Source organism: Protopterus annectens, chromosome 10.part0, assembly GCF_019279795.1.
Source record: "Protopterus annectens isolate FY-2018-M chromosome 10.part0, PAN1.0, whole genome shotgun sequence".
NCBI classification, from domain to species: Eukaryota; Metazoa; Chordata; order Ceratodontiformes; family Protopteridae; genus Protopterus; species Protopterus annectens.
The window spans coordinates 837,196,946-837,220,457 of record NC_056744.1 but is presented as its reverse complement, the minus strand read 5'-3'; the positions used below and the strand labels follow the sequence as shown (position 1 = coordinate 837,220,457).

At 41.5% G+C, this 23,512-nt stretch overlaps 1 protein-coding gene across 9 annotated transcripts in view; it reads right to left on the bottom strand.

The window, feature by feature from the left end:
• Nucleotides 1–19,273, bottom strand: part of ZNF326 (zinc finger protein 326) — a 176,101-nt gene extending 156,828 nt beyond the window's left edge. For 6 of the 9 annotated variants that reach the window (XM_044085645.1, XM_044085646.1, XM_044085648.1 and 3 more), the window contains exon 1: nt 4,282–4,306. In XM_044085645.1, the coding sequence (XP_043941580.1) occupies nt 4,282–4,291 (10 nt within the window). In that variant the 5' untranslated portion in view covers nt 4,292–4,306. Of the gene's footprint in view, nt 1–4,281; nt 4,307–19,137 lie in introns of those variants that run through there. The other 3 variants (XM_044085647.1, XM_044085651.1, XM_044085650.1) reach the window with 3 other exon arrangements.
• Nucleotides 19,274–23,512: the final 4,239 nt, after the last annotated feature.

Below are 23,512 nucleotides of genomic sequence, written 5' to 3'. Positions count from 1 at the left end.
TAAAAGGTAAGACACCCTTGATCACTATAAGTAAAAAACTAAGAGCTCTCATAAAATCATCCAAAGCAAATTTCGAGAGAAAAATAGCTAAAGACTCAAAAGACAATCATAAGGCCTTCTTTAGCTATGTTAGAAACCTGGGAGGAAACTCCCAGATATGCTCAGAGCTAGTTCAAAATGATGTGAAGATTACTGATCCTACAGACATTGCCAACATACTGGCTGACAGGTTCAGTGCAAACTTCTCCCCCCAAAAGGAGAGATATCTATACCAAACGATTGCAGCCCCCCAAACATCTCCAGCGCCCAAGTGAGAACTGCTCTCTCCAAAGCAAAAACACAGCATCCATGGGACCTGATGGTGTCCCCGGCTGTGTGCTCCATGAACTCAATGAGGAATTAAACCCACAGCTAGGACAGCTGTTTAATCAAAGTCTTACCTCTGGATATGTACCCAGGAGTGGCGCACTGCAACTGTGGTACCACTTCACAAAGGCGGTGCCTCCACCGACCCTGGAAATTACCGGCCCATTAGCTTGACAAGCCTTATCTGCAAAGCCATGGAGAGGATCATAATGGACCTCATAAATAAAGACATAGGGAATTTGCAGACTTTGGATCCAACCCAGTTTGGCTTTGTCAAAGGCAGATCATGCCTTTAAACTTGGTTGACAGTCACCAAAGCCATTGATGAGGAAAGGCAGTCCATACAGCCTACCTCGATCTGGCTAAGGCCTTGATACAATACCCCATTCGGGTATCATTGAAAAACTCATCAGCTTAAATGTCAACCCATACATCACAAGATGGGTTGCAAACTGGCTGAGTGACAGAACCCACAGGGTCAAGAGCTGCTGGCGCCATGTCAGACTCAAAGCCTGTCACAAGTGGTGTCCCACAGGGCTCAGTCCTGGGCCCACTCTTGTTTGGCATCTACTTTTCCAGTACAAGCAAACACAGGAGGGTTATGGCTGACAAAGTTTGCAGATGACTGCAAACTCATAGTAGAAAACACATCTGACACAGATATCCTTCAGAAGGGTCTCACAGAAGCGGATAACTGGTGCCAGAGCCACGGCCTAAAGTTAAATGCCAAAAATGCATAGTCATACCCTTCGGGAAAAACAAGGTTACCCCTAGCTACCAAATAGGTGGCAATCCACTGAGCACAGAAGAAGTTATCAGGGACCTGGGGACCCAGGTTGATAGTAGTCTGTCATTCGACACCCATGTAGCTAAAGTAGTTAGGAAGACCTTCTACATTGCCCACCTTATCATGAAGGGATTCTCATCTAGATCAAGGGAGGTCATAGTCTCCCTTTACTCATCACTCATCAGACCAATGATTGAGTACAATGCCCCATTCGAATGTATCTGACCCGACACTTGCAGCAGCTGGAGAGGCCACAAAAGTTCCTCACCAAAAGGATAAAGGGTCTCAAAATCTGTCCTATGCTGCCCGACTGAAAGAACTCCAGCTCTATTCAGTCGCTTGCTCAGAGGTGACCTTTGCCTAACATACAAGGCCATGTCAAACCCAGATTTGATGAATATGCTTCACCTCAAAAATCTAGATCCATCAGAGCCACAAGGGCGGAGACTTAAACCTTGACACGGCTATTAATAGGACGTGCTGGAGGGATAGATTCATCACCCAAAGACTCCCTATGCTGTGGAACAAAATCCCGGTACATGTGAGGCAGAGCACCTCGCTGGCCTTGTTCAAGAGAAATCTTGACCAATGGATGGGAGATCGCAGATATACCCCAGGGATTACCTCAGTGTCACTGCTCGACAGAGGCACAGAAAAATAATGGGTATAGTTCCCCATACTAAAGGGGTGGCCTAAGCCACAAAACGATGGGCTAGGCTTGTAAATGCCCTCGGGCAGATAGCCTAGTATGAACCTATGAACCTATAAACCCTCATCCCAACAGCCTATCAGAAAGTGGATCAATGCGCAAAAATATGGACACCCTTAATCAGTCTACTAAGCTAGAAAGCTCACAGGATTACCAACGTGTTACTTAAAAAGAAAAATTCATACATACAAGGAGCACACACTTTATGGTTAGTTGCTAGGTTCTGCTATCGGTTACTCTCTGTACTCTAAACAGTACAATCTTTTACATATTACTTAGCATAACCTAAAAAAAATCCATGTTCTCTGTCCACAGCTGTTTAAAATGCCAAGTTTTGCAGACTGAAAAAATATCTATGCACCACTTTCCTCTAAAACCACTGAACATTTAAAAGAGGAGAAGTTTCAATTTTTCCAAACGACAGCTGGGGTTGATGGTGCAGCAGTATGAGCACAATAATGCAAAATTATATTCTTGGCCCACATACCTGGCCGCATTGTATATTTGGACAGTCCAAAAAAGGCCAAAGCCTGGAAGTAAGATAATAATTTGTATAAATATAAGAATCCAAGTATAGAATTAATGCATTTAATTTTTAAGAGGCAACATTTTGCCTGCGTTACTTTTAATGGTCTTAAGTGGGTGAAGATACCATTGAACTGTGTTTAAGAGAGTGGCACAACGTGATCCACCAGAGCACAGCACACAGGGAACACACCAAGTCTCAGGTCTGTGTTCCCCTCTCTCCAGGCACCCAGTTAAGACTCCCCACTGGGACAGCTATAGAGTAGAGTACTCAGCCGAGTGTCCCAGGCCAACTCCACCACTCACTCTGTGAAACCAGTTGTGAGGTTTGATTTTCACACACCTTTAAAACACTGGCATAGGTCGACAACTATGCCCCTTTACCCAAACTTTACCCAGACTATATGGAAGATAATCAGAACATGTGACCCAACAGCAAGGCTTTCAGGAACACCCCCCAGCTTCACCAAATATAAAAAATACTCTCAGCAACAGCAAAAAGTTTAAAATATTTTTAATAAAAAAAATTACTAAACATTTACAACAAACACCAGAGTTTCAATCACAAGAAATATTAAAACACAGATGGAGACACAGAAAAAAAGCAGTACTTAATTTCACTATATTTTCCTAACTGATCTAAAATTACTATTGAATGGTTACCTACTAAAGCAAGGTTTGATGAAGTGGTTGAGAAATACTTCCACGTCAGGATCCAAAAAAAAAGACTGCTCTGTGAATTCTCTCTCATCTAGTACAGAGATTTCTCTTATCTAGTACCAACACCTGGTCATCTGACTTCTGGTTCCCACCACTACCCCCCCCCTTCCTAGAAAGGTAACCAGAATCTCACACGTGTTACCATGCACACAGGTGCATTATAGCATCTGGAAACCATAAAACCATTTCAACACTTCCTCCCTTCCAGGGTAGCAATTGGTACACCAAGGACAATACAGCAGGATTCCTAGTCCTTGTCTTTACAGACATTTCACCTGTGGCTACAATCAGAACGGTGCCATCCAATCTTTATGACTTCCCCTATAGTGCCTTTTTTAGGCAAGGTTCAAACCACAAATTCCCCACCGTACAGGAACAGGCAAGCAATAACCGAGGGTGATGCCACTCAATGCTAGAAGTCTAAATCTCAAAATGCACTCACTCGAGGCACTCCTTAAAATGGAGAACATTGATATTTGTGCAGTGACTGAGACCTGGTTCAAGTTGCCAGAGAGCACCCCTGCACCACCAAGCTATAACTCATAGCACACTTTTCGGCCATGTAACTTGGACCGGAACACCAAAGGCGGAGGTGTGCCCATACTCATTAAGGATATCCACACCTCCAAGCTAGCTGCTCAGCATAATGCAGCCGAGGTTATCCAAGTGCAACTAACTCTGAGCAAAACAGCAATCCAAATTGTAGCTTGCTACAGATCACCCACCATGCCCCAGGATTCCCACTCCTTTTCTTGATGTACTGGAAAATATTAGGGTTCAACCAACACCCTAATAATGGGTGACTTCAACTACCCCACCATTAACTGGGAAAACTACTCTTGTACCAACTCCTTCGCTCAAGGAGTTCTGGAATTCAGCTTATCCACACCCCCACCAGGGGCAACAATATCCTAGATCTAGTCATTACCAACATGAGTGACTGGTGTTCCACACCTGAAGTCAAAGTCTCATTGTTCCAATCAGACTATAAGCTAATTACCTTAGATATCCACATCCTGCCACCACCCCCCATTAAGGAAACTATCGTAAAAAAATTTCTCCAAAGCCAACTTCATGCTTAAGACAGAAGTGGTGAACTTCATGACACCCATGCAGATGAACAATACAGTTACGACTACTGAATCCTACACAATTGCACTTTATAAGCACTTACCTGAGTGCATGGATAGTGTTATCCCAAACAGAACAAGACGCTATCCTCCAAAAAAACGGATGCCAATCTGGTGGTCCCCTGCCATAAACTGTACAACAGAAGGAAGAACCCGTTGCAAAAGGTTAAAACCCCACGAGTGGAGGAGCTCCCTGGTCAGTCTCGGTAAGAAGCTGCGATCCCCGAAAATCCTCCAAACCTAGTTACGAAAACAATCGCCACCGATCCTAAAGACAACCACAAAGCATTCTATAGCATCCTGGCAGATAGGTTCAGTGCTAACTTTACTAACTTTACCCCATGCTCACCCCCTAGAGCGCCCATCTCTATACCAGAGCAGCGCAAAGTTCCAGTAATCACAGCTGCACAGGTAAAAAAAAAAACAAACTCTACAAAGCCAAGAACACAGCATCCAAGGACCAGACAACATTCCAGGCTGCGTTCTACACCAACTACAGAACGAACTGGCACCCCACCCAAGTACCATGTTCAATCAGACTTACCTCAGGCTTTGTTATCCCACTTCACAAGGGGGAGCCACCACGGACTCTGGGAACTACCACCCCATTAGCCCAACGAGCCTGGTCTACAAGGCCATGGAACTTATAAACAAAGACATATAATCTCCAAACTCTGGACCCCACCCAGTTCGGGTTTGTAAAAGGCAGATCATGTCTCCCTAAACCTGATAAGACTTCTTTGAAGCAGTCAAAGCCGTAGACAAGGGTAAGGTGGTCCACACAGCCTATCTAGATCTTGCCAAGGCTTTCAACACCATCTGCCCACTCTGGAATTACAGATAAACTCACTAAACTAGGTATAAATCCCTGTGTCACAAGATGGGTTGCCAACTGGCTCACTGATGGAACCCACACTGTGAAAGTAGCAGACTCCAAAAATCAGACTTCAGACCAGTGACAAGTGGAGTACCACAGGATTCAGTCCTGGGTCCTCTCCTGTTTGGTATCTACTTCTCTAAAGTACAGGCTAACACGGGGTCGTTGGCCAAGTTCGCAGATTACCGCAAACTAGGAGCCATAATCGAAACTCCCAACGATGTGGACATCCTACAAAAGGGCCTCACTGAGAGTTGCCTGGTGTCAAAGCCATGGCCTCAAGCTCAATGCCAAAAAGTGCATTGTGACAAGAGACCTTACAGGTGGACAGTAGTTTCACCTTTGATTATCACATTGCTATAGTAGTCAGGAAATCATTCTATGTGGCACACCTCATCACAAAAGGTTTCTCAACCGGGGGGGGTCATTGTTCCCATCACTCATTAGACCCATTAGAGAGTACAACGACCCTTTGGGTATGTACCTCACAAGACATCCACAACTGGAAAGGCTGCAGAAATACCCCACAAAGAGGATTACCGGCCTCCAACAGAAACTGGAAAGGCTGCAGAAATACCTCACAAAGAGGATTACCCGCCTCCAACAGATGCCCTACGCAGACAGTCTAAAAAAACTCAAGCTTTACTCGGTCGCATATCGCCTACTCAGAGGTGATCTCTGCGTAACATACAACACTATGTCAAACCCAGAGCTGTTGGGACATGCTCCACTTAAAGAAATCCCAATCCCTCAGAGCTACACGATCTAGGGTCCTAAGCCTTGTCACCACAACAAACAGAACATGCCGGAGGGATAAATTCCTGTCCCAGAGACTTTCCATATTATGGAATAAACTATCTATATCAAACAAAGCTCCTCATTAGCACTCGGATGGGAAATGGGAAATTCACCCCGGGGATCACTTCTGTGGCTTTGCTCGACAGTGGTAGAGGAAAATTATTTTCTTGGGTGGCAAAAGCCAAGGTACCTTTTTGGCTGGGCTTGTATAGGCCCCAGGGCCACTACCCTAGTATACCTACCTATGAACAAATACATTTTCAACACAGGCACCTATACAAATCAGTTTGACATACAAATAATAGTTTTGCATTAGTGTAGTAGTACCTTGCAGGCCATTCTAAGCAGATGTGGACACGGCCTTTGACAAGTGAAAGGGATGCACCATCATATCAGAAACGTGCTTGACAGCCATGCAGATTCATTTGATATACATATGACTGTGGATTGCAACTGGTGTTTGACTTTAGTTGGAACAAGCTTCCTTTAGCTTTACAGCAAAAAGCATGTGCAAGAAAAGGTTTATTGAAGTTGCACTTGCAGAATGTTTTCCCCTATATTTTTTGTGGTGCACTAGCTTTTCACAGCTCATACATGAAAGGCATGTGCCCTGCCCTTTGAAATACATGGCAGTACTCATCACATAGTTGAGGAATGCAATTTATTGTTTAGTACACGGTGGTGCAATGGTTAGCATTGTTGCCTCACAGCAAGCAGTTCTCCGGTTTTATCCTCGGTTGGGGTGCCTTCTGTGCGGAGTCTGCATATCCTCCCTGTGGTCGCACAGGTTTCCTCCCAGACACATACTGCAGGTGGACTGGACACTAAATTGGCCATAGGTGCGTGCACTCTGGAAGGGGCTGGCAACTCAACACTAAAACTCCACTGCCACTCATGAGCGGACAAGGTAATCCGCTGTGGCAATCCCCAACCGGGAAAAGTCAAAAGAAAACGTACTTGTACTAAAAAGATACAAATAAGAAAGTGTTAAGAAATGGTAACTTTAGGCAGCTGACCAGGGACTTACTGAAACATTTTGCTTGCCGTTTATCAAAACCTGACTAAAATGTCTAAATTTAAATGACAACTACATAACCAACATTCCCTTATTCCTTGCTGTTAAGTCATCTTTCTTTCAATCATCTGGGATTCTGAAGCTGGACAAAACGTCTTGCGTATGGCTTCAAGGCACCCCTTGCTGCTCATCGATTTGCCTTTGCTTGAAATGCAGACGTGAAAGTGGAATCCTATAACTGAATACTTTTTCAGAATAGCCAACTGCCCCTCCAAACGCTTTGAGATAGTGTACTGGCGGGCTAGAGTGCCTCTCCATATGGTAGCATACCACCTTGGAGCGTCGACTAAATCCATAGTGGATCAGTATCTGTTCTTATGCAATGCCTGCTCTTCGAAACTCCCAATGACAGTCTGGGGGGGGGGGGGGGGGGGGGGGCTGAAAAGGATGCCCAGGTTGACTAAAGTCTACTAGCAACAGCAAAACAATCGTGGGAGATCACCGGCTAAAACGGACAGATGGCTGTTTGGAATGGATGACTTCACAGAAAAAACGGGTTATTTGATCTGGAAAAAGAAGATGCAGCCATGTCTTACCTGGAACAATTACTTCCGACCACTAGACAGCTTACCAAGGCAATGCAATGACCAGTGGACAGCTTACCAAGGCAATGCAGAAATTGCAGGCATTAAATACAGACACAGAATGGCAAACGAGTCAGAACTTTGTGGACCCAATTACATGTGCCCACACCAATGCTGAGGAGTGTGCGTGGTCACACCGCACAAGGTTTAAGAACATGAATGGCACTTTACAACACATGGTCCCCAAGCACCTAGATGAATTTATGTGGAGTGGTATGGCACCAGGTACTCGTGTTATTTTATTAACCATAGTTCCATCACAACAACGCTTGTGTAGTGCCTCATTTCTGATTCTTCACGCATTCCAAAAAGTTTTTTCCCTTTGCTTAAATACTACTCTTACGGTGTGTACTGTTAACGTAAGAGACAACTTGCATCCTGCTAGGTAAGCAAGACAAATCGCAATCAATTTAAATAATCACGAAGCACTCAACTTTTACACCACCAATGCCCAGTGAACAAAATGCATGCGGTGCGCTTAATTCTGATTTGGTTGTTACCATCTTAACCCATCGACAGTTTCACACCGCATCCTTATTTACAGGCAAACTGGAATGTCATTTCACCTGTGGCTCTTTAGAGAAAGTTTAATCACAGAAAAACCCATACAGACAGGGAGGCCAAGCAACTCCAACAGAAAAAAATGTGGGTATTATAACCTTTTGGTATACCAAAAGTAGAGTGGTAATCTACAAGTGTAGTACCTCGCAGTTAGCTCTGTGCAGTTTGGGCGTGCCGCCATTGATTGGCAACCAAGGCACTATTCTACCTGGCTGCTGTGAGCCCCTGATACGGACCCAGTAACTAAAATTCTGTCTAGACATTACCCTGAACTAAGGATCTTATCTGGCTATAAAGGATACAGTCTACCACAAGTCTTCCCAATTTGGATCTACTGTTTTGCTGTCCCAACACTTTATAAAAATGCTGGTCAGGTAGTATTAAACAGTCTAGACATTACCCTGAATTAAGGATCTTATCTGGCTATTAAGGATACAGTCTCCCACAAGTAGTCTCAATTTGGATCGCCTGTTTTCTGTCCCAACACTAATACTGCCAGAGCAGCATTTTTATAAAGTACGTTTATTTCTTGACCCTGTTGATAGATCAAACAGTTGAAAATGGCCAACTAAATATTTGGCCTCTGTGAAAGGAACGCTAGCAGCCAGACCCCTCTCCAAGACCTGTACTGTCTAACATCTCCTTTCCCATACTGCCTACCTTACTCTTCACAACCAGTTAATTTTCTGCCCTTAGTCACTTGTTGCAATACCACCACAGATCACTAGGTGGCAGTCTAACCAGGCCTCAACCTTTACCCTCTTTTCACTCTTACTAGTTTAACCCCTTGCTATATTTCTTTCCTACATTCTCCTGCCCAGTCTGGTTGTCCAGATATTCCGTAACTGCTAAATCTATGCTCCTACCTGTTCTCATACCACCTTCTACCCTCTAACTAGTAAACATATCTTCCCCTTCCATATTTCTGTCTTGAACTTTACCTGCTCCACCTGAAGCTACTCACCTGCTTACCTTCCCCAACTGGGCTACTCTGCTCACTGATTGTCTCCACTACTTGCTCTAGCCCGCTCGCCCTTTGGGCTCACTCCGCTCCCCTCCCTACCCCCAATTCCCACCCACCCCCAGTGCTGTTGCACTTATACCCAACAAGTCACACCCACGTTGCTACCCATCCAGTCTCAACATACAATTCTCAACTCCTCCCTACCTCCTGTTCTCTACTCCACCTCTTTAACACCACTCCTCCTGACTTCTCTCCTTGGCTTACTCCTTACTCACCTCTACACATAATAAGTAACTATAATCACTTATTTTACAGCTAGTTTTATCTTCTACTCCCTTCTTCTGACTATCTTTCTAAACCATTACATTTACTTCTCCCTACCTTTTATCTACACTCCTAACTTCTGTATATAACCTTTCTATTCCACTGCCCTAATGGTCCATTCTCTCAAACCTTCCCTGAAAAACTGTCTCCTCTCCCTTATTTTTACTTCTATCCTTAACTTACTCACTGCATATGAACACTACACTCTAAGGCACAATGTGACCTATCTACAAACACTCCTCATCACACATCCCCACAGCCTTTTTCATAGCAACATCACCTCTACTTCAGCCTATTTGCTTCCCAAGTTCCATAGAAACACCCATGTTTGTTACCTCCCCAATAAGCTAACCCCACCCAAGTACTATAAATACTTAAGATTTCAGCCATTCAAACCATTATCATTCTAACAGGTGGAGATATTCATCCCAATCCTGGCCCATCCCCACCAAATACCAATCTACAGAATCCATCATTTAATAATGCTACCTCTTCTTTAATAACTCCCTCAGTATAGCACATCTTAATATTCGTAGCATTAACAAAATTACTCAATTGCATGCTCTCCTTCAGGTTTATCCATTTGATATCCTTTGCCTTACAGAAACTTGGCTAAAACCTTCCACTCATGACCTAGAAATAACCCCTCCTGGATATAATATTCTAAGATGTGACCGTACATCAAAAAAAGGTGACTGTGTAGCTATCTTTTTCAAATCTGATCTTCTGGTTTCACTATGATGTATCACTACCCTCAAATACCAATGCGGAGACCCTTACTATCAAACTCCAAATGAGTAGCTCTAAAACAATCTATATAATCTGCTCTTACATCCCTCCAGGAAACAATATTGGCACCCTAGAAAACTCTCAATAGCCTTTCTACCCATTTACCACAGGAGACAATTAGGCAATTTTAATATAGACTGGACTTTAATAATGGGTGTTAGGGGTGGGGGAATTACATAATTTATTTGGTTTCAAATAAGCTTCCCCACTAGGATCCACAAACCAAGTAACAAAGAAACTACTCGACTGGATCCGTATAGTTACCCAGATACCTATAAGGTAGGATCTTTCCCTGACGACATTAGCGATCACAATTTAACCTTTACCACCAAACAAAAGAAATATAGCCCAAAAAAAAAAAAAAAAAAAAAAAAAAAAACAAAACAATTTTGTCACCTATCATTCTAAAAAACACTTCCAAGCCGATAACTTTATTAATGAACTAAGCCGATAACTTTATTAATGAACTAAAAGCATGTAACTGGGCTTCTCTAAAACTACTTAATCTAGAGGAAGCAATCTCTTACTTCAATTCTACTTTCCTTCAAATTCTAAAGAAGCATGCTCCTTTCCGCTCCTCCAGAATCAGGACAAAAATAGCCCCCTGGCTCACAAAACAAACCAAAGAAAAAATGTTTCTACGAAACAATTTGGGCAAGATGGAGAACCTCTAAAAGCTCTGTAGATCTATACTTTAAACTAAGAAATAGTGTCAAAAAGGATATAATCTCAGATAAAAAAAAAACCTTCCCAACTGCGACATTCACTCTAATAATCCTAAAAAAAAATTCTGGTCTGGCATTAATAAACTTCTCAAACCAGGACATGCCACAACTCCTTCCCCTGCTCTAATTCACAGTAGTAATACTCTGCAAATAGCTAATGCCTTTAACAATTACTTCATTGACGCTATTCAAACTAACTCAAACTCTAGTTCTCATGACCCCCACTCCTACACACACTAACAGCCCCTTTCCCTCCCTTCATTTGCAACCTGTACCAACCTCCTTTATCTGCAAACTCCTTCAAAAACTCAAACCCTGCACTCTCTCGGCTGATTGCCTCCCAGCAGAATACCTTCAAACTGCAGCCAAAGCCATAGCATACCCTGTTTCTATCCTGATACAGATCCATCTCTGAAGCCTACATCCCCTCTATATGGAAATTCTCTTATATAATCCCTTTGCACAAAGGAGGTAAATCTACTGAAATCTTCAACTACCGTCCTATTGCTCTACTCCCTACTAGCCAAAATTATGGAAAAATGTATTCACCATCAGCTACTCCAGCACCTTCCAACTTGCTTGCTAACTGCAAACACGGATTTAGGCCCTTTCATAGCACTACTTCTGCCCTTTTAACTTTTACCGATTGCATAAATAGGAATCGTAACAATAACTGTCTCAGCTGCTCTATTTATTGAGTTTTCCAAAGCCTTTAATATGGTCAATCACAACCTACTTATTAATGTGCTAAAAACCCAATCTCTTGACCCACAAGCAATCCTTTGGTTCAACTCTTACCTGGAAAAAAGACCAGCAGTACTCTGGGACAATAATCTATCCACACACCTCCCATTGAGCACTGGAGTTCCTCAAGGTTCTAGCCTAGGCCCTCTTTTCTCAATCTTTATAATGATCTCCATACTGTTGTTCCACAATCCACTTGTATACAATAAGCTGATGACTCTACTCTTATCTGTACTGCCAAGTCTTCTTCCTCTCTCCACACCCTTACACAAAATGTATTTAACAGTTGAAAAAATGGTTCACCCAACGCTGCCTTCTTAACCCCAAGAAAACGAAGCTACTACTCTTACTCCCACCATAAAATCTCCTCAGTTCCACTTCACTATTACCTCTGAGAATGGAACCTGCATTTCCCGATTCTACTGCTCAACTACTTGGTATAGCTATTGACCATAACCTCAGCTTCGATGCCCATGTCAATATTATAAAAACTGTTAATACAAAATTAGGCTCCCTGTATAGAATAAAACCCTTCCTTACACCACTAGCTAAGAAATCCATTGCCCAGACTCATCTTACTTCCACCCTATTCTATGCATCTGCCATTTACACCAATCAAAGCATAATCTCACCAAACTTGAAACTAGCTACAATAACATAACCAGATTTGCCACTGGCTCTCCGTACAGAAACCACCACTGCCTCAACCTTAAACAATTCAAATGGTTAGAACTACAAAATCAACTACAATACAATCAACTTGTGATTGCAGAAAAAATCCTGCACCATCCTACTAAAATCCTGCACCATCCTACTAATACTCCCATCCTCACATCTCCCCTTACAAAAATCTTTCAACACTACGCTCAGCTAATAAGCTTCTTATTGCCAGCAACCCTTCTAATAACAAAGCAGACGATTCCCTCTTCTCTAATGTTGCTGGTAGAATCTATAACAAACTTCCTAATAGACTCACTTCCTTCACTCTCATCCTCTCTAATCTTTAAAAAAAGACCTTAAAGACCACCTTTGGCTTTGCCCCTGCTCAAAGCCTGATTTAATCTACTTTTCTTCTCTCCCCTCCCGTTTCTTTTTCTCCTGCTTCTTTAATTACCCCCCATATCCTATGAACAACACTACTAAAAAGTTTTGCTAATGTTCTAATGCTTTAGATTTTGATTGACTTCACATGAACCCTACTAAAGCATTAACCCTACTAAAGCATTAAGACTGGTTTATTTCTTACTTCTACTCTAATGAAACCTTACATTGTTCACAATTCTTATGTCTTATTATGACATGTGAAACTAGTCATTTTTAGAATATTTTGAATGTATTAATTCACTCATGTTGGAGCTTTTCTCCTCGGGCCTCTACTGAAAAGGGATATGTATCCAGCTAGACTAGCCCGGTCAACAAATGTAAATAAAATAAAGTGGGTGGGGATGTCCAGGAAGACTGAGGCATGCAAATTTGCATGTCACTGGGTAAACTGCTAAATATTCAGTACCACAACAAACTCCATCCTATGATAAATTCTGTGCCCCCCCACTTCCCTGCAAGCACATGTCCTTAAAGCCGTCAAACTTTAATAGCATCATTTAGAGAAATGGTGGGAACTCTGCCCGACTGACTGACAGAAATGCGATTTACTGCAGACATTTTAGTTTGATGTCCCTAACAAAACACTTGCTTTTTGGTACAGAGTTTTATGCCCCCAATACATTACATTAATGTAATTTGGACTATACTGAAGTGTAACAACCCACCAGTTAGTTTGCACAGCCGCCGTGACTGAAATGCCAGAGGGTGGCGACTAAGAACAGTAATTTGTCGTGATCAGCATGGAATGCACACTGGCAAAGATTTATAGAATTATAGAACCATTATGGATGTTCATTTCAATATGACAGTAGATCATAATATAAAACAGATGGGAAACTAGAATTTGACAGGTAATATTGATAGTGTGGTCAACATAACTGGTGTAAATTTATTAATGCGGACTCTTTTTTGAAAAATCTTAAGCCCATTTCTTGTATGGCACACTAATTGTAGTTCATTTGTTATTAGCTATGTCTGTTTGGGATGTGACTATTACATCGTACAACTACCAAGATCAATCAACAGTTATGCAATAAATACAATTGATCCTAACATCCTTCGACTAAACATTGTTCAGTTTGTAGGGGACAGTTTCGTTTGTTTTACATTAGATCAGGAAACCTGTGATTAGGAGAGGATTACAAAAATAGGTTAAAAAAATGCTAAGATGACAAATTTATAGGCATTTGTATCCCTAGGTTTGAATGAAGTTATTAAATGCTTTTTATAAGACAAATTAGTTTTACACCCCCATAAAGCAGGATAGTACTAGTAATAGGATGAATGGGAATTCCAACATGTGACATATATAGTCACAGCTACACAGAGTCAAATAACTAACAAACTGTGAACCACTTTGCAAAAAAGTGCAGAAACATATCACGGTAGATGAAAGACTATCCAGATAGCAGATCAAATCAGCAAGTTCAAGTACCACTGATGCATACTTTTATTTATTTATTTATTTATTTGCAGTTGATTTACCAGGATAGTCCATTGGGCCCAAAGAACCCGTTTTCAATGGAGTCCTGGGGAGAAAAGCTCCAGTACAGAAAATTGGGTACATACAAAGATTGCTAAAAATTTATACAAAATGGTAGATAATAGTCGTGGGAGAAAAGCTCCAGCACACACAGAATTAGGTTCATACAAGATTGCTAATATTTATAGAAAAGTGGTAGATAAAACATTTAAATTCACAGTTCATAAACATTCAGAACAATACAAACAAAGAGGATTAATGTGAAGTAAAGGAGTTTTGCAGCAGGAACGTAAAGTACCTTAAAGGGTGGAAACAGAGGGAACACAAGCTTTGTTAGATAAAAGTAGGTCCTGTAAGCATATTGGTGAAAGGATGTGATATATTTATGAGGGGTGGGAGCAAGAGCAATCCCATTGGGAAATTAGATGTGAGTGAAGCTGTTTTTTGAACATGTATTGGTTAGAGGTGGTACGAATGGATGGAGGAGTGAGTTCCAAAGACGGAAAGGTTACAGGATAGTAAGTGTTTACCTGGGGATAAGATGGTTTATGAATTTCCAGTAGGTTTTGATTGTTGGACCTTAAGACTCTGTTTGGTAGGTGCATTTTAAAGGCAGAAGATAGGGAGGGACAAAGAGAGGGGTTGAGAATGAGCTTATGAGCTAAGGTCAGCTGTATATAGATGAGATGATTAGATAGTTCGAGCCAATTTAGTTTTCGGAGAGAGAGACAGTGGTGGGTGGAGGATCTATGGCTATTTGCGAATTTGGCAATTTTGTTATAACAGGAGGAGAGTTGGTTTTTTAGTGATATCTGAATGTTAGACAATATGGACTTATTCACAATATCTTTATGACAGAAGACAACCGAGAAAAAGAATTCTATACAGTTTATCCATAAATAACAACTGAAAAACTATGGTATTAATCACCAAAGATGCAAAACTCCAGGATTGAAAATAAGCAAGTCCACTGATAACAATCAGAACTATTAACCATTCTTCGAAAGAAAGATACTTTTTCTCTGGTGATTACGTGTTCACCTTTGGACATTTCTGCTGAACTTCGATAAGTCATGTGATCAGGTGGACTATTTCTAGTTTATATCAAAAAGACCGATAACGCTAGTATTAAACCAGTAAATAGAAAACCTGGTTTCCTCTACAGAATCAGACCATTTCTTAGAGTCAGCAAAGATCTCTATTGCCCAAACCCACCTTATTTCCACCCTATTCTACGCCTCACCTATATATACCAACCTATCCAAAACTAAACTAGCAACCACCTACAACATAGCTAAGTTTGCCACCTGTGCCCCCTTCCGTACTCACCACTGCCTTACCAACTAGTTTACCAGCAACTCATTTTTGACAAGATTTTACATCATCCTTCAAACACCCCCAATACTATGTAACCTAGTAAATTCTTATAAAAACCTTCCTACCCTAAGATCAGCTAAAAAACTACAAGTCGCCACTACTAAATCCTTTAACAAAGCTGGAGACTGCCTATTCTCAAATGCAGTTAGCAATTCCCGGAACAAACTCCCAACTGAACACATCCCTTACTGCCACAAACCTTTTCAAGAAATCAGTTGAAAACTTCATTAAAACCAAATGGCTTTGCCCCTGCTCTCAGCCCGATACTTATTCTCCTCTTTCGACTAACTCTCAAACTGGATTTCTTTTTGCTGAAACTCCTCTACCTTCCATATATGGCAGGTTTAAACTTCTTGCTCTCTTTTTCTATCTCCCCACTATGCTATATGAAGTTCTATGGATATTAAACATCTTTTTGCTTTTTCTTATATAAATTTTTATTTTTGTATTTTTATGCTTGCTGAAACTGAACATTAACAATTTTTTTTCGTTTATGGCTCTACAAAAAAAAAAAAAAAAAAAAAAAGTTTTTTTCTGTCCTTGTTATTGTCTCAGAGCTTTTCTCCTCGGGCCTCTACTGAAAATGGACATGTATCCAGTTAGACTAGACCCGTCAACAAATGTAAGATAAATAAAGTGTACAGCAAAGACAAACTTAAGTTGTTACTCCAACTTGGCAGCTTTCAATCAAAAGGTAGGCGGTGTACTGACATCACTGTCACAGGTGAGGTTTGGGCGGGGCTTGGTACTGCACACTGGATGGGTTAATGCACCCAAATACCGCCGTCATTTGGGTTGCTTTTGGCACAGGTGCTGAATATTAATTCACTTCAGACCGCTGTTGAATAATCATTCTGCTGCCTCCGCAGGCCTGGAGGCGTGTTTTGCTACTGCGCATCCTGCGAGGTACTATGTGGGTGCCGCTGCCCGGGCGACATCAATAGCTACAGAGTGGAGATGGGAGATCAGTGTGTCCTGCGCACTACAGTATTACTGTCCAAAGAATAACATACAGGGTACATTTGTTTTATCTTAATCAACGTAGTCAGGGTAAACACTGACCCAGATGGACCACTTCTATGTTTATACCACAAAGACCGATATAAACAAGCTTCGGTAACAGAAACATCATACTAGCTTTTCTTGAGAATTTGAAGCTTTTGGAGTTGTTGACATTTCTTCCTTTAAAATGTTATTTCTTTCCTCAGGAAGCTTAAAGCAGATAGCATAATTGATGAATAACTTGAACAGCATTTTTACAAGTGATAAAGCAGTATAACAGGAAAGGTGGAACACTCACTGTCACTCAGATGTACGATTACCTGCCAATCAACATTGACACGCCCTAACCTGCGTGCCCCGCTCGCGAGGTACTACACCGTTAGATAACTGCATTAAGTGCATCAACCCCCAAGACGTGCAGTAGGAAGCCCCGCCCAAATCCCACCTGCAAGCATTTTGACTGCACCGCCCACTTTGATTCAAAGATGCCACTATAACACAAGACAATATATGAGAAACGCAAGTTAATAGTGTGATCGAACTGCATTAAGTGCATCAACCCCCCAGACGTGCAGTAGCAAGCCCCGCCCAAATCCCACCTGCAAGCATTTTGACTGCACCGCCCACTTTGATTCAAAGATGCCACTATAACACAAGACAATATATGAGAAACGCAAGTGTGATCGATGTGCTCGGACAAGTTCCGATACCCTTGATAAGTGTAAGCATGGGACTGGGAGAGTAACCACTTACAGGTTTCCCATGTCCATTAGAGAGAAGCGCCTCTGACGCAATGTTAAAACATAGGAAAGGGGTAGGAAGGTTTAAAAAACAGCCAAGTAAAGGAATGAAGTTTACCTGAAAATACGGTACTTTTCCCATATCGGGGCAGCAGCTCTAACGCTCAATGATTACACAACTGCCAGCCCTGAAGCGGTTGTTAAAGCAATTTCTAATCAGTCATCTAGAACAATTTTTAACGAACGACGGCTGTATTATTGCTCAAATGCGGAACTTTGACTGACCAGACTGCAAAGAATCCAAGACGATGACCAGTGAAGGCATACAAATGAAATCGTAGTATGCTATGAGAACTGCTTTATTAAAACAAGTTTATTAAAAGGCACGGCACAAAATGTGACAAAGTATGGTTAATCAGAATTTGGCAACATAACCTGGTTGTTGAGAATTACTGTAATTCTTACTATCCGCATCTACGACTTTTAATAGGAATTTTGTTGTAGAAAGCCTTGTTTCACGTGACAGAAAAGTATTGTGGATACCATTATCTTGAAATAAAAACCGTGCTTTTAAGTGAAGTTAGCCTTGACAACAAGGATAGTTAGGAGCATAGTCTGTTTCAAAACTACCAGAGTTAATTTAACCAGCACGTGTTTGTGCTTATTAAATGCTCCATTTTTAATTATATGGATTTACTGTTACATTAGCATAGCGTGTCAATCACGGCACACTGCAGTTGTTAATCCCCCCTCCCCGCTTGCCAATCATGGTGGGCACGCCCATACCTGCGCGAACTCGGTGGTGGGTTAATTCGCTTCAATTTCACCGTGGTTACTTGCTGGAATGTAAACTTTACTAAAGAGTGCGCTGTAACGTAACCGGCTACTGGGTTAGACACAAAGCAAACGAATATTACTGAACCTTGCAAAAACGTCAACGAAAGTTGGTCAGTGGGTGGGGTATAGGCGGGACGTACTTCTGCGCATCCGGAGAAGTACTACAGAAACAAGCCCAGAATTACAAAAAAACTCCAGCTAGTTATTCCGGCAGATATTACACATTCGCTGCCTTACTGCTCCTGACATAACTAGCGAAACCCAACAGCCTCACATACCTTGCGTGAAATTAAGATGCACTCAATCGCCCCAGCCGCGGTCTGCAGCACAACAAAACTTCATTCCAAATGCGTCAAGAAAGCAAATATTAATGCAAGTTAATACTGAGGAAATAAAACTTCATGCAGACCACCAAGAGTCCCAAACACAAGGCCAAGCCGCCATCTTACCAAGCATTAAACGCGCGCATTGGTTAACCAAAATGGCGTTACACAAAAAAAAAATCGCAACATCTTACTATTCCGCACCCCAATCACCTTAAGTATAAGCCCTCTGATAATTAGGATACAAGCTTGAAATAAAAGAGAAAACGGCTCCCGCGGTTAATTTCGTCAACAAATGCAGATAATTAACGCACCAAATTAATAGCATACGACAAGGTTGGCCAAAACTACACAAGCTGAAATTTACCAATACTTACAAAGAAGCATACTTTAATGAAATAAGTTATTTATTTTAAGCTACCCCCCAAAAGAAATATGTACCACATATTTAGCATCAGCAATCCACTATAATGAACTAGAAGGAAGTTAGATCACGCCGTTTGTTTCAGTATTAACACAGAAAGCTATAAAATAATACATAAAAACAACACGATCACTTATTTGCCATTATTTATACATACAAGAAAACGTACTTGCCATCTACTGTATAATTAGAGTATATAATCGTACCACGATGTAAAAAGTTCCTTTCGTGGTAAATGGCTGTCCTCTAAAAGAAAGGTTTTCTCGTTGGTGGAAAAGAAAAACGTCAATCGCCACGCCTAAGCGTAGCAAGAAATGCTTGCGTTTGACGTTTGCCTGGTGCTCAGTGGCTAAAATTTTCCTCCAGTGAGGGGAGATGTTGCTAGAGACGTACGCTGACGTATACACGCAATCAATCTTTTATCTTTCTAAATCTCTCCTGGTATAAATAATCATGGCAACCGTAAACCATGTTTTTCCAACAATATTATCCAGCCTCTGTCTTAACTTGACAGCTACCATTCATCTAAAACATTACGGGTGTCCTCAAACATGGAACGTGTTTAAAAATCCTCTGGGATGCTATACGTTTTATCAGCAGTTAGTTTTCTATGACGTTGCTCACAACTGCCTTCCAAATTTATTTTATTTATTTATTTTAGATTTGTTGACCGGGCTAGTCTAGCTGGATACATTTCCATTTTCAGTAGAGGCCCTGGGAGAAAAGCTCCAATAGCAAAATTAGATAATCACTAGAACTATAAGAAAACATAGAAATCATTGTTGTACCATAATAAATGAAAGAAGTTCAATAAAAATATATATGAAACAAAAATAAAAATAGAGGAAAAGTTTGGTATTTACACTAGTATAGAAAATCATAATGGTCATGTGATGAATTAATTTACTGTAATAAAATTGACATAACTTTAGTATACAATTATGGAGTAGATTTTACAGAAATTAGCAGGAAAGGGTCTGCCAATATGTTCAATTGTGATCACCAGTTCAGTTTTCCTGAAGATTTTAAAGAAAATATAAATACAATTTTTTATCATTTGTTTACCAGGAAAGTCCGACTGGACACGTCCTTTTCAGCGAAGGACTGGGTAGAAGCGCTCTACATTGAGCGTACAGAAATAACTAGTTCAGCAGTATGCATGGTACAACAAGTTAGATAATGCACCATACGTTTATGGTGGTGCTGCAGTAGCATTGTTGCCTCATAGCAAGATGTTGTCCCATTCTATTCTCAGCTAGAGCGTCTTCTGTTTGGAGGCATAAGTGAATGGGGCGTGCCTTCGTTGAAGGTTGGTGTCAGGGCTGGTAACCCGGTACGTAAAAATCCTCTACCAATCATTAGCGGACTTGAGTTCCGCTGTGGTGACCCCTAACCAGGAAAAGCCGAAAGACACAAACGTTTAACCAATTGCTAGGAAATTACAAAATTAAACAGATAAGTATAACAGATATTACAATGTATATGTTCTTATGTAAATAGATAAAGGAACCAAGTGACATTCTGCAACTTCAAATATTTTCATATAGGTTCTTAGGTTGGTACTAGTCTCTCAGCCCAAATGCCTATACAACCCTAGCCATAACAATTCCCTGGATAGTTCTTCCCACAATATTTACTTCCCTGGATCCCTGTCTAGCAGGGTGACTGACATGATCCCTGGGGTGAATTTCCTATCTCCCATCCAATTATCAAGGTTTCTTTTGAAGAGGGCCAAGGAGGCGCTCTGCTTGACATGTACGGGCAGTCTATTCCAGAGTATGGGGGGGTCTCTGGGTCAGGAACCTATCTCTCCGGCATGTTTTGTTCATTGTGATGACAAAGGTTTAGATCCCTGGTGCGTGTGGCTCTGAGGGATTGGGATTTCTTTAAGTGGAGCATATCCAACAGCTCAAGGTTTGACATGGCCTTGTATGTTAAGTAGAGATCGCCTCTGAGTAGACGATATGCCACAGTGTATAGCTGGAGTTTTTTTAGACAGTCAGCATACGGCATCTGCTTTAGGCCTGTGATTCTTTTAGTGAGGTATTTCTGCGGCCTTTCCAGCTGTTGCAGATGTCTTGTGAGGTACATACCAAATGGGGCGTTATACAGATGTTTCTGTAAGGCCCTTTTGTAGAATATCCACATAATTTGGAGATTCAATAATGGCTCCCAGTTTGCAGTCATTTGCGAACTTTGTTAGCCAGAGTCCCTTAGTGTTGGCCTGTACTTCAGAGAAGTAGATGCCAAACAAGAGCAGTCCCAGGACTGAACCCTGAGGTACTCCACTTGTCACTTGTCTGGAGGTGGATTTGGAGTCGGCTACTTTTACAGTCTGGGTTCTGTCAGTAAGCCAGTTAGCAAACCATTGAGTGATGTAGGGATTTATGCCCAGCTTAATAAGTTTATCTATGATTCCAGAGTGGGGGATGGTGTCAAAGGCCTTGGCGAGGTCCAGATAGGCTGTGTGGACCGCCTTACCCTCGTCCAAAGCTCTGGAGACTGATTCGAAGAAGTCAGTCAGGTTCAGGAGACAAGATCAGCCCTTCACGAACCCAAACTGGGTGGGTTCCAGTGTTTGAAGATTGCCAATGTCTTTGTTTATAAGTCCCATGATAATGTGGTCCATGCCCTTGCAGATCAGGCTCGTCAGACTGATGGGTCAGTAGTTCCCGGGATCCAAGGTGGATCCCCCCTTTGTGGAGTGGGATAACTGTAGCTGTGCGCCACTCAATGGGCGCAAAGCCTGAGCGGAGACTATGATTAAACATGACACTTAGGTGAGGTGCCAGTTCATTTTGTAGTTCATGTGGTACACAGCCCGGGATGTCATCTGGTCGTATGGATGCTGTATTCTTAGCTTTGGAGAGGGCAGTTTCTACCTGTGTGACTGTGATTACCGGAATTTGGAAATATTTTGGTATTGAGATGGGCCCTTTAGGGGGTTAGAGGGGGGTGAAGTTGGCACTAAATCGATCTGCCAGGATATTTGGCAATATCCTTGGGATCAGTATATTTAATGCCATTCTGTTGAAGCTCAGAGCAGATCTGAGCATTGCCATTTAGATTCTTGACATAACTATAGAATGCCTTGTGGTTGTCTTTGGAATCTTTGGCAATTTTCGTAACTACAAACCAGTAACCAAGCCACAAACTATAAAAAATCCACAGAGACGAAGGCTCACCCAACGGTACTTTATTCCAATAGAATACAAGAGTCACCACAACTGACCTAGGTTTCGTCCCAACTGACTTCATCCATTTTATGTGCCAGCACTCGATGTTTAGAAAGGATTCTTGTGTTTGATTTTGAAGTTCTTGATGTGAGGGGGCAGCACATATCACTGTCAAGTTGTCTGCATATTGGATGAAATAGGATTTTTGAGGTTGACATGTGGAGGTTGTTTGTAAATATTGAGAATAGTAGTGGACCTAAAATAGAACCTTGAGGGACCCCTAGGGTCACTAGCAGTAAGGGTGATAAAGTCTGTTGGTAAGAAACTGCTGGCTGCCGCCCAGTAAGGTAACCCTGGAATCAGGCAAGGGTAGAATTACAAAAGTTTAGTTCGGAGAGGACATTTATAAGTTTAGTATGAGAAATCATATTGAAGGTTTTTGATAGGTCAAGGAAGATAGCTGATACATAATTATTGTTGTTTCTGTGATAGTTGACAGTATTGGTAAATGATTTAGTGCGGTTGATGTGCTATGAAATGATCGAAACCCATGCTGAGTGTTTGTTAGAAATTTGTTAGAATGCAGATAATCAGTAACTTGGATGTGAACGACCCTCTCAGTATGTTAGACAGTGGTGATAATATTGCAATTGGGTGGTATTTAGAGCAATCTGTTGAAGAGCCGCCTTTATGTAGAGGTATAACATAAGAGGTTTTCCAAATGAGAGGACCTTGTTGTTCTGCTAAGTGTCTATTGATAAGAATTGATATAGGATAAGCTATTCCATCTGCTGTTAATTTTAGGAACTCAGCAGATAAGTTGTCTGCAGCTAATGTAGAGAGTTTTAGCTTTTTTAACAGTTTTTTGATTGTGTCAGTGGCTGCAGGTTGCAGGAAGAAGGTTGATTGCATATTGGGAGAGGCAGTGGTAGTTTTGATAGGTGAGGGGGTTTGATTGTTGGACAGTGCTAAGATGGTTTCAATAAAGTATTTATTAAATTGAGTAGTGATATTGTCTGAGTTATTAGTAGTGGTAGGAGGGGGGTGTACTGATTTTGCCTGGTAGAAGTATATTGTTTATTGCCAACCAGAATTTTTGTGTATTATTACGGAGCTTTGATTGGATTTCAGGTAGTAATTTATTTTGTCTTGTTTAATTTGCCTCTTTGTTTTTTTTCTAAATTCTCAGTACGTTTGTAGAGTGGGTTGAGACCTTGTTTTATTCCAAGTTGCCCAGGCCTTGTCCCTAGATTTAGGTAGTGATTGTGTTTCTTTTGTTAACCATAGAGCATAGTTAGATTTAACACATATATATCTGCTGGGGGCCTGAGAGTTTAGCATGGATAGTAAGGTGGAATTGAAGTAGGC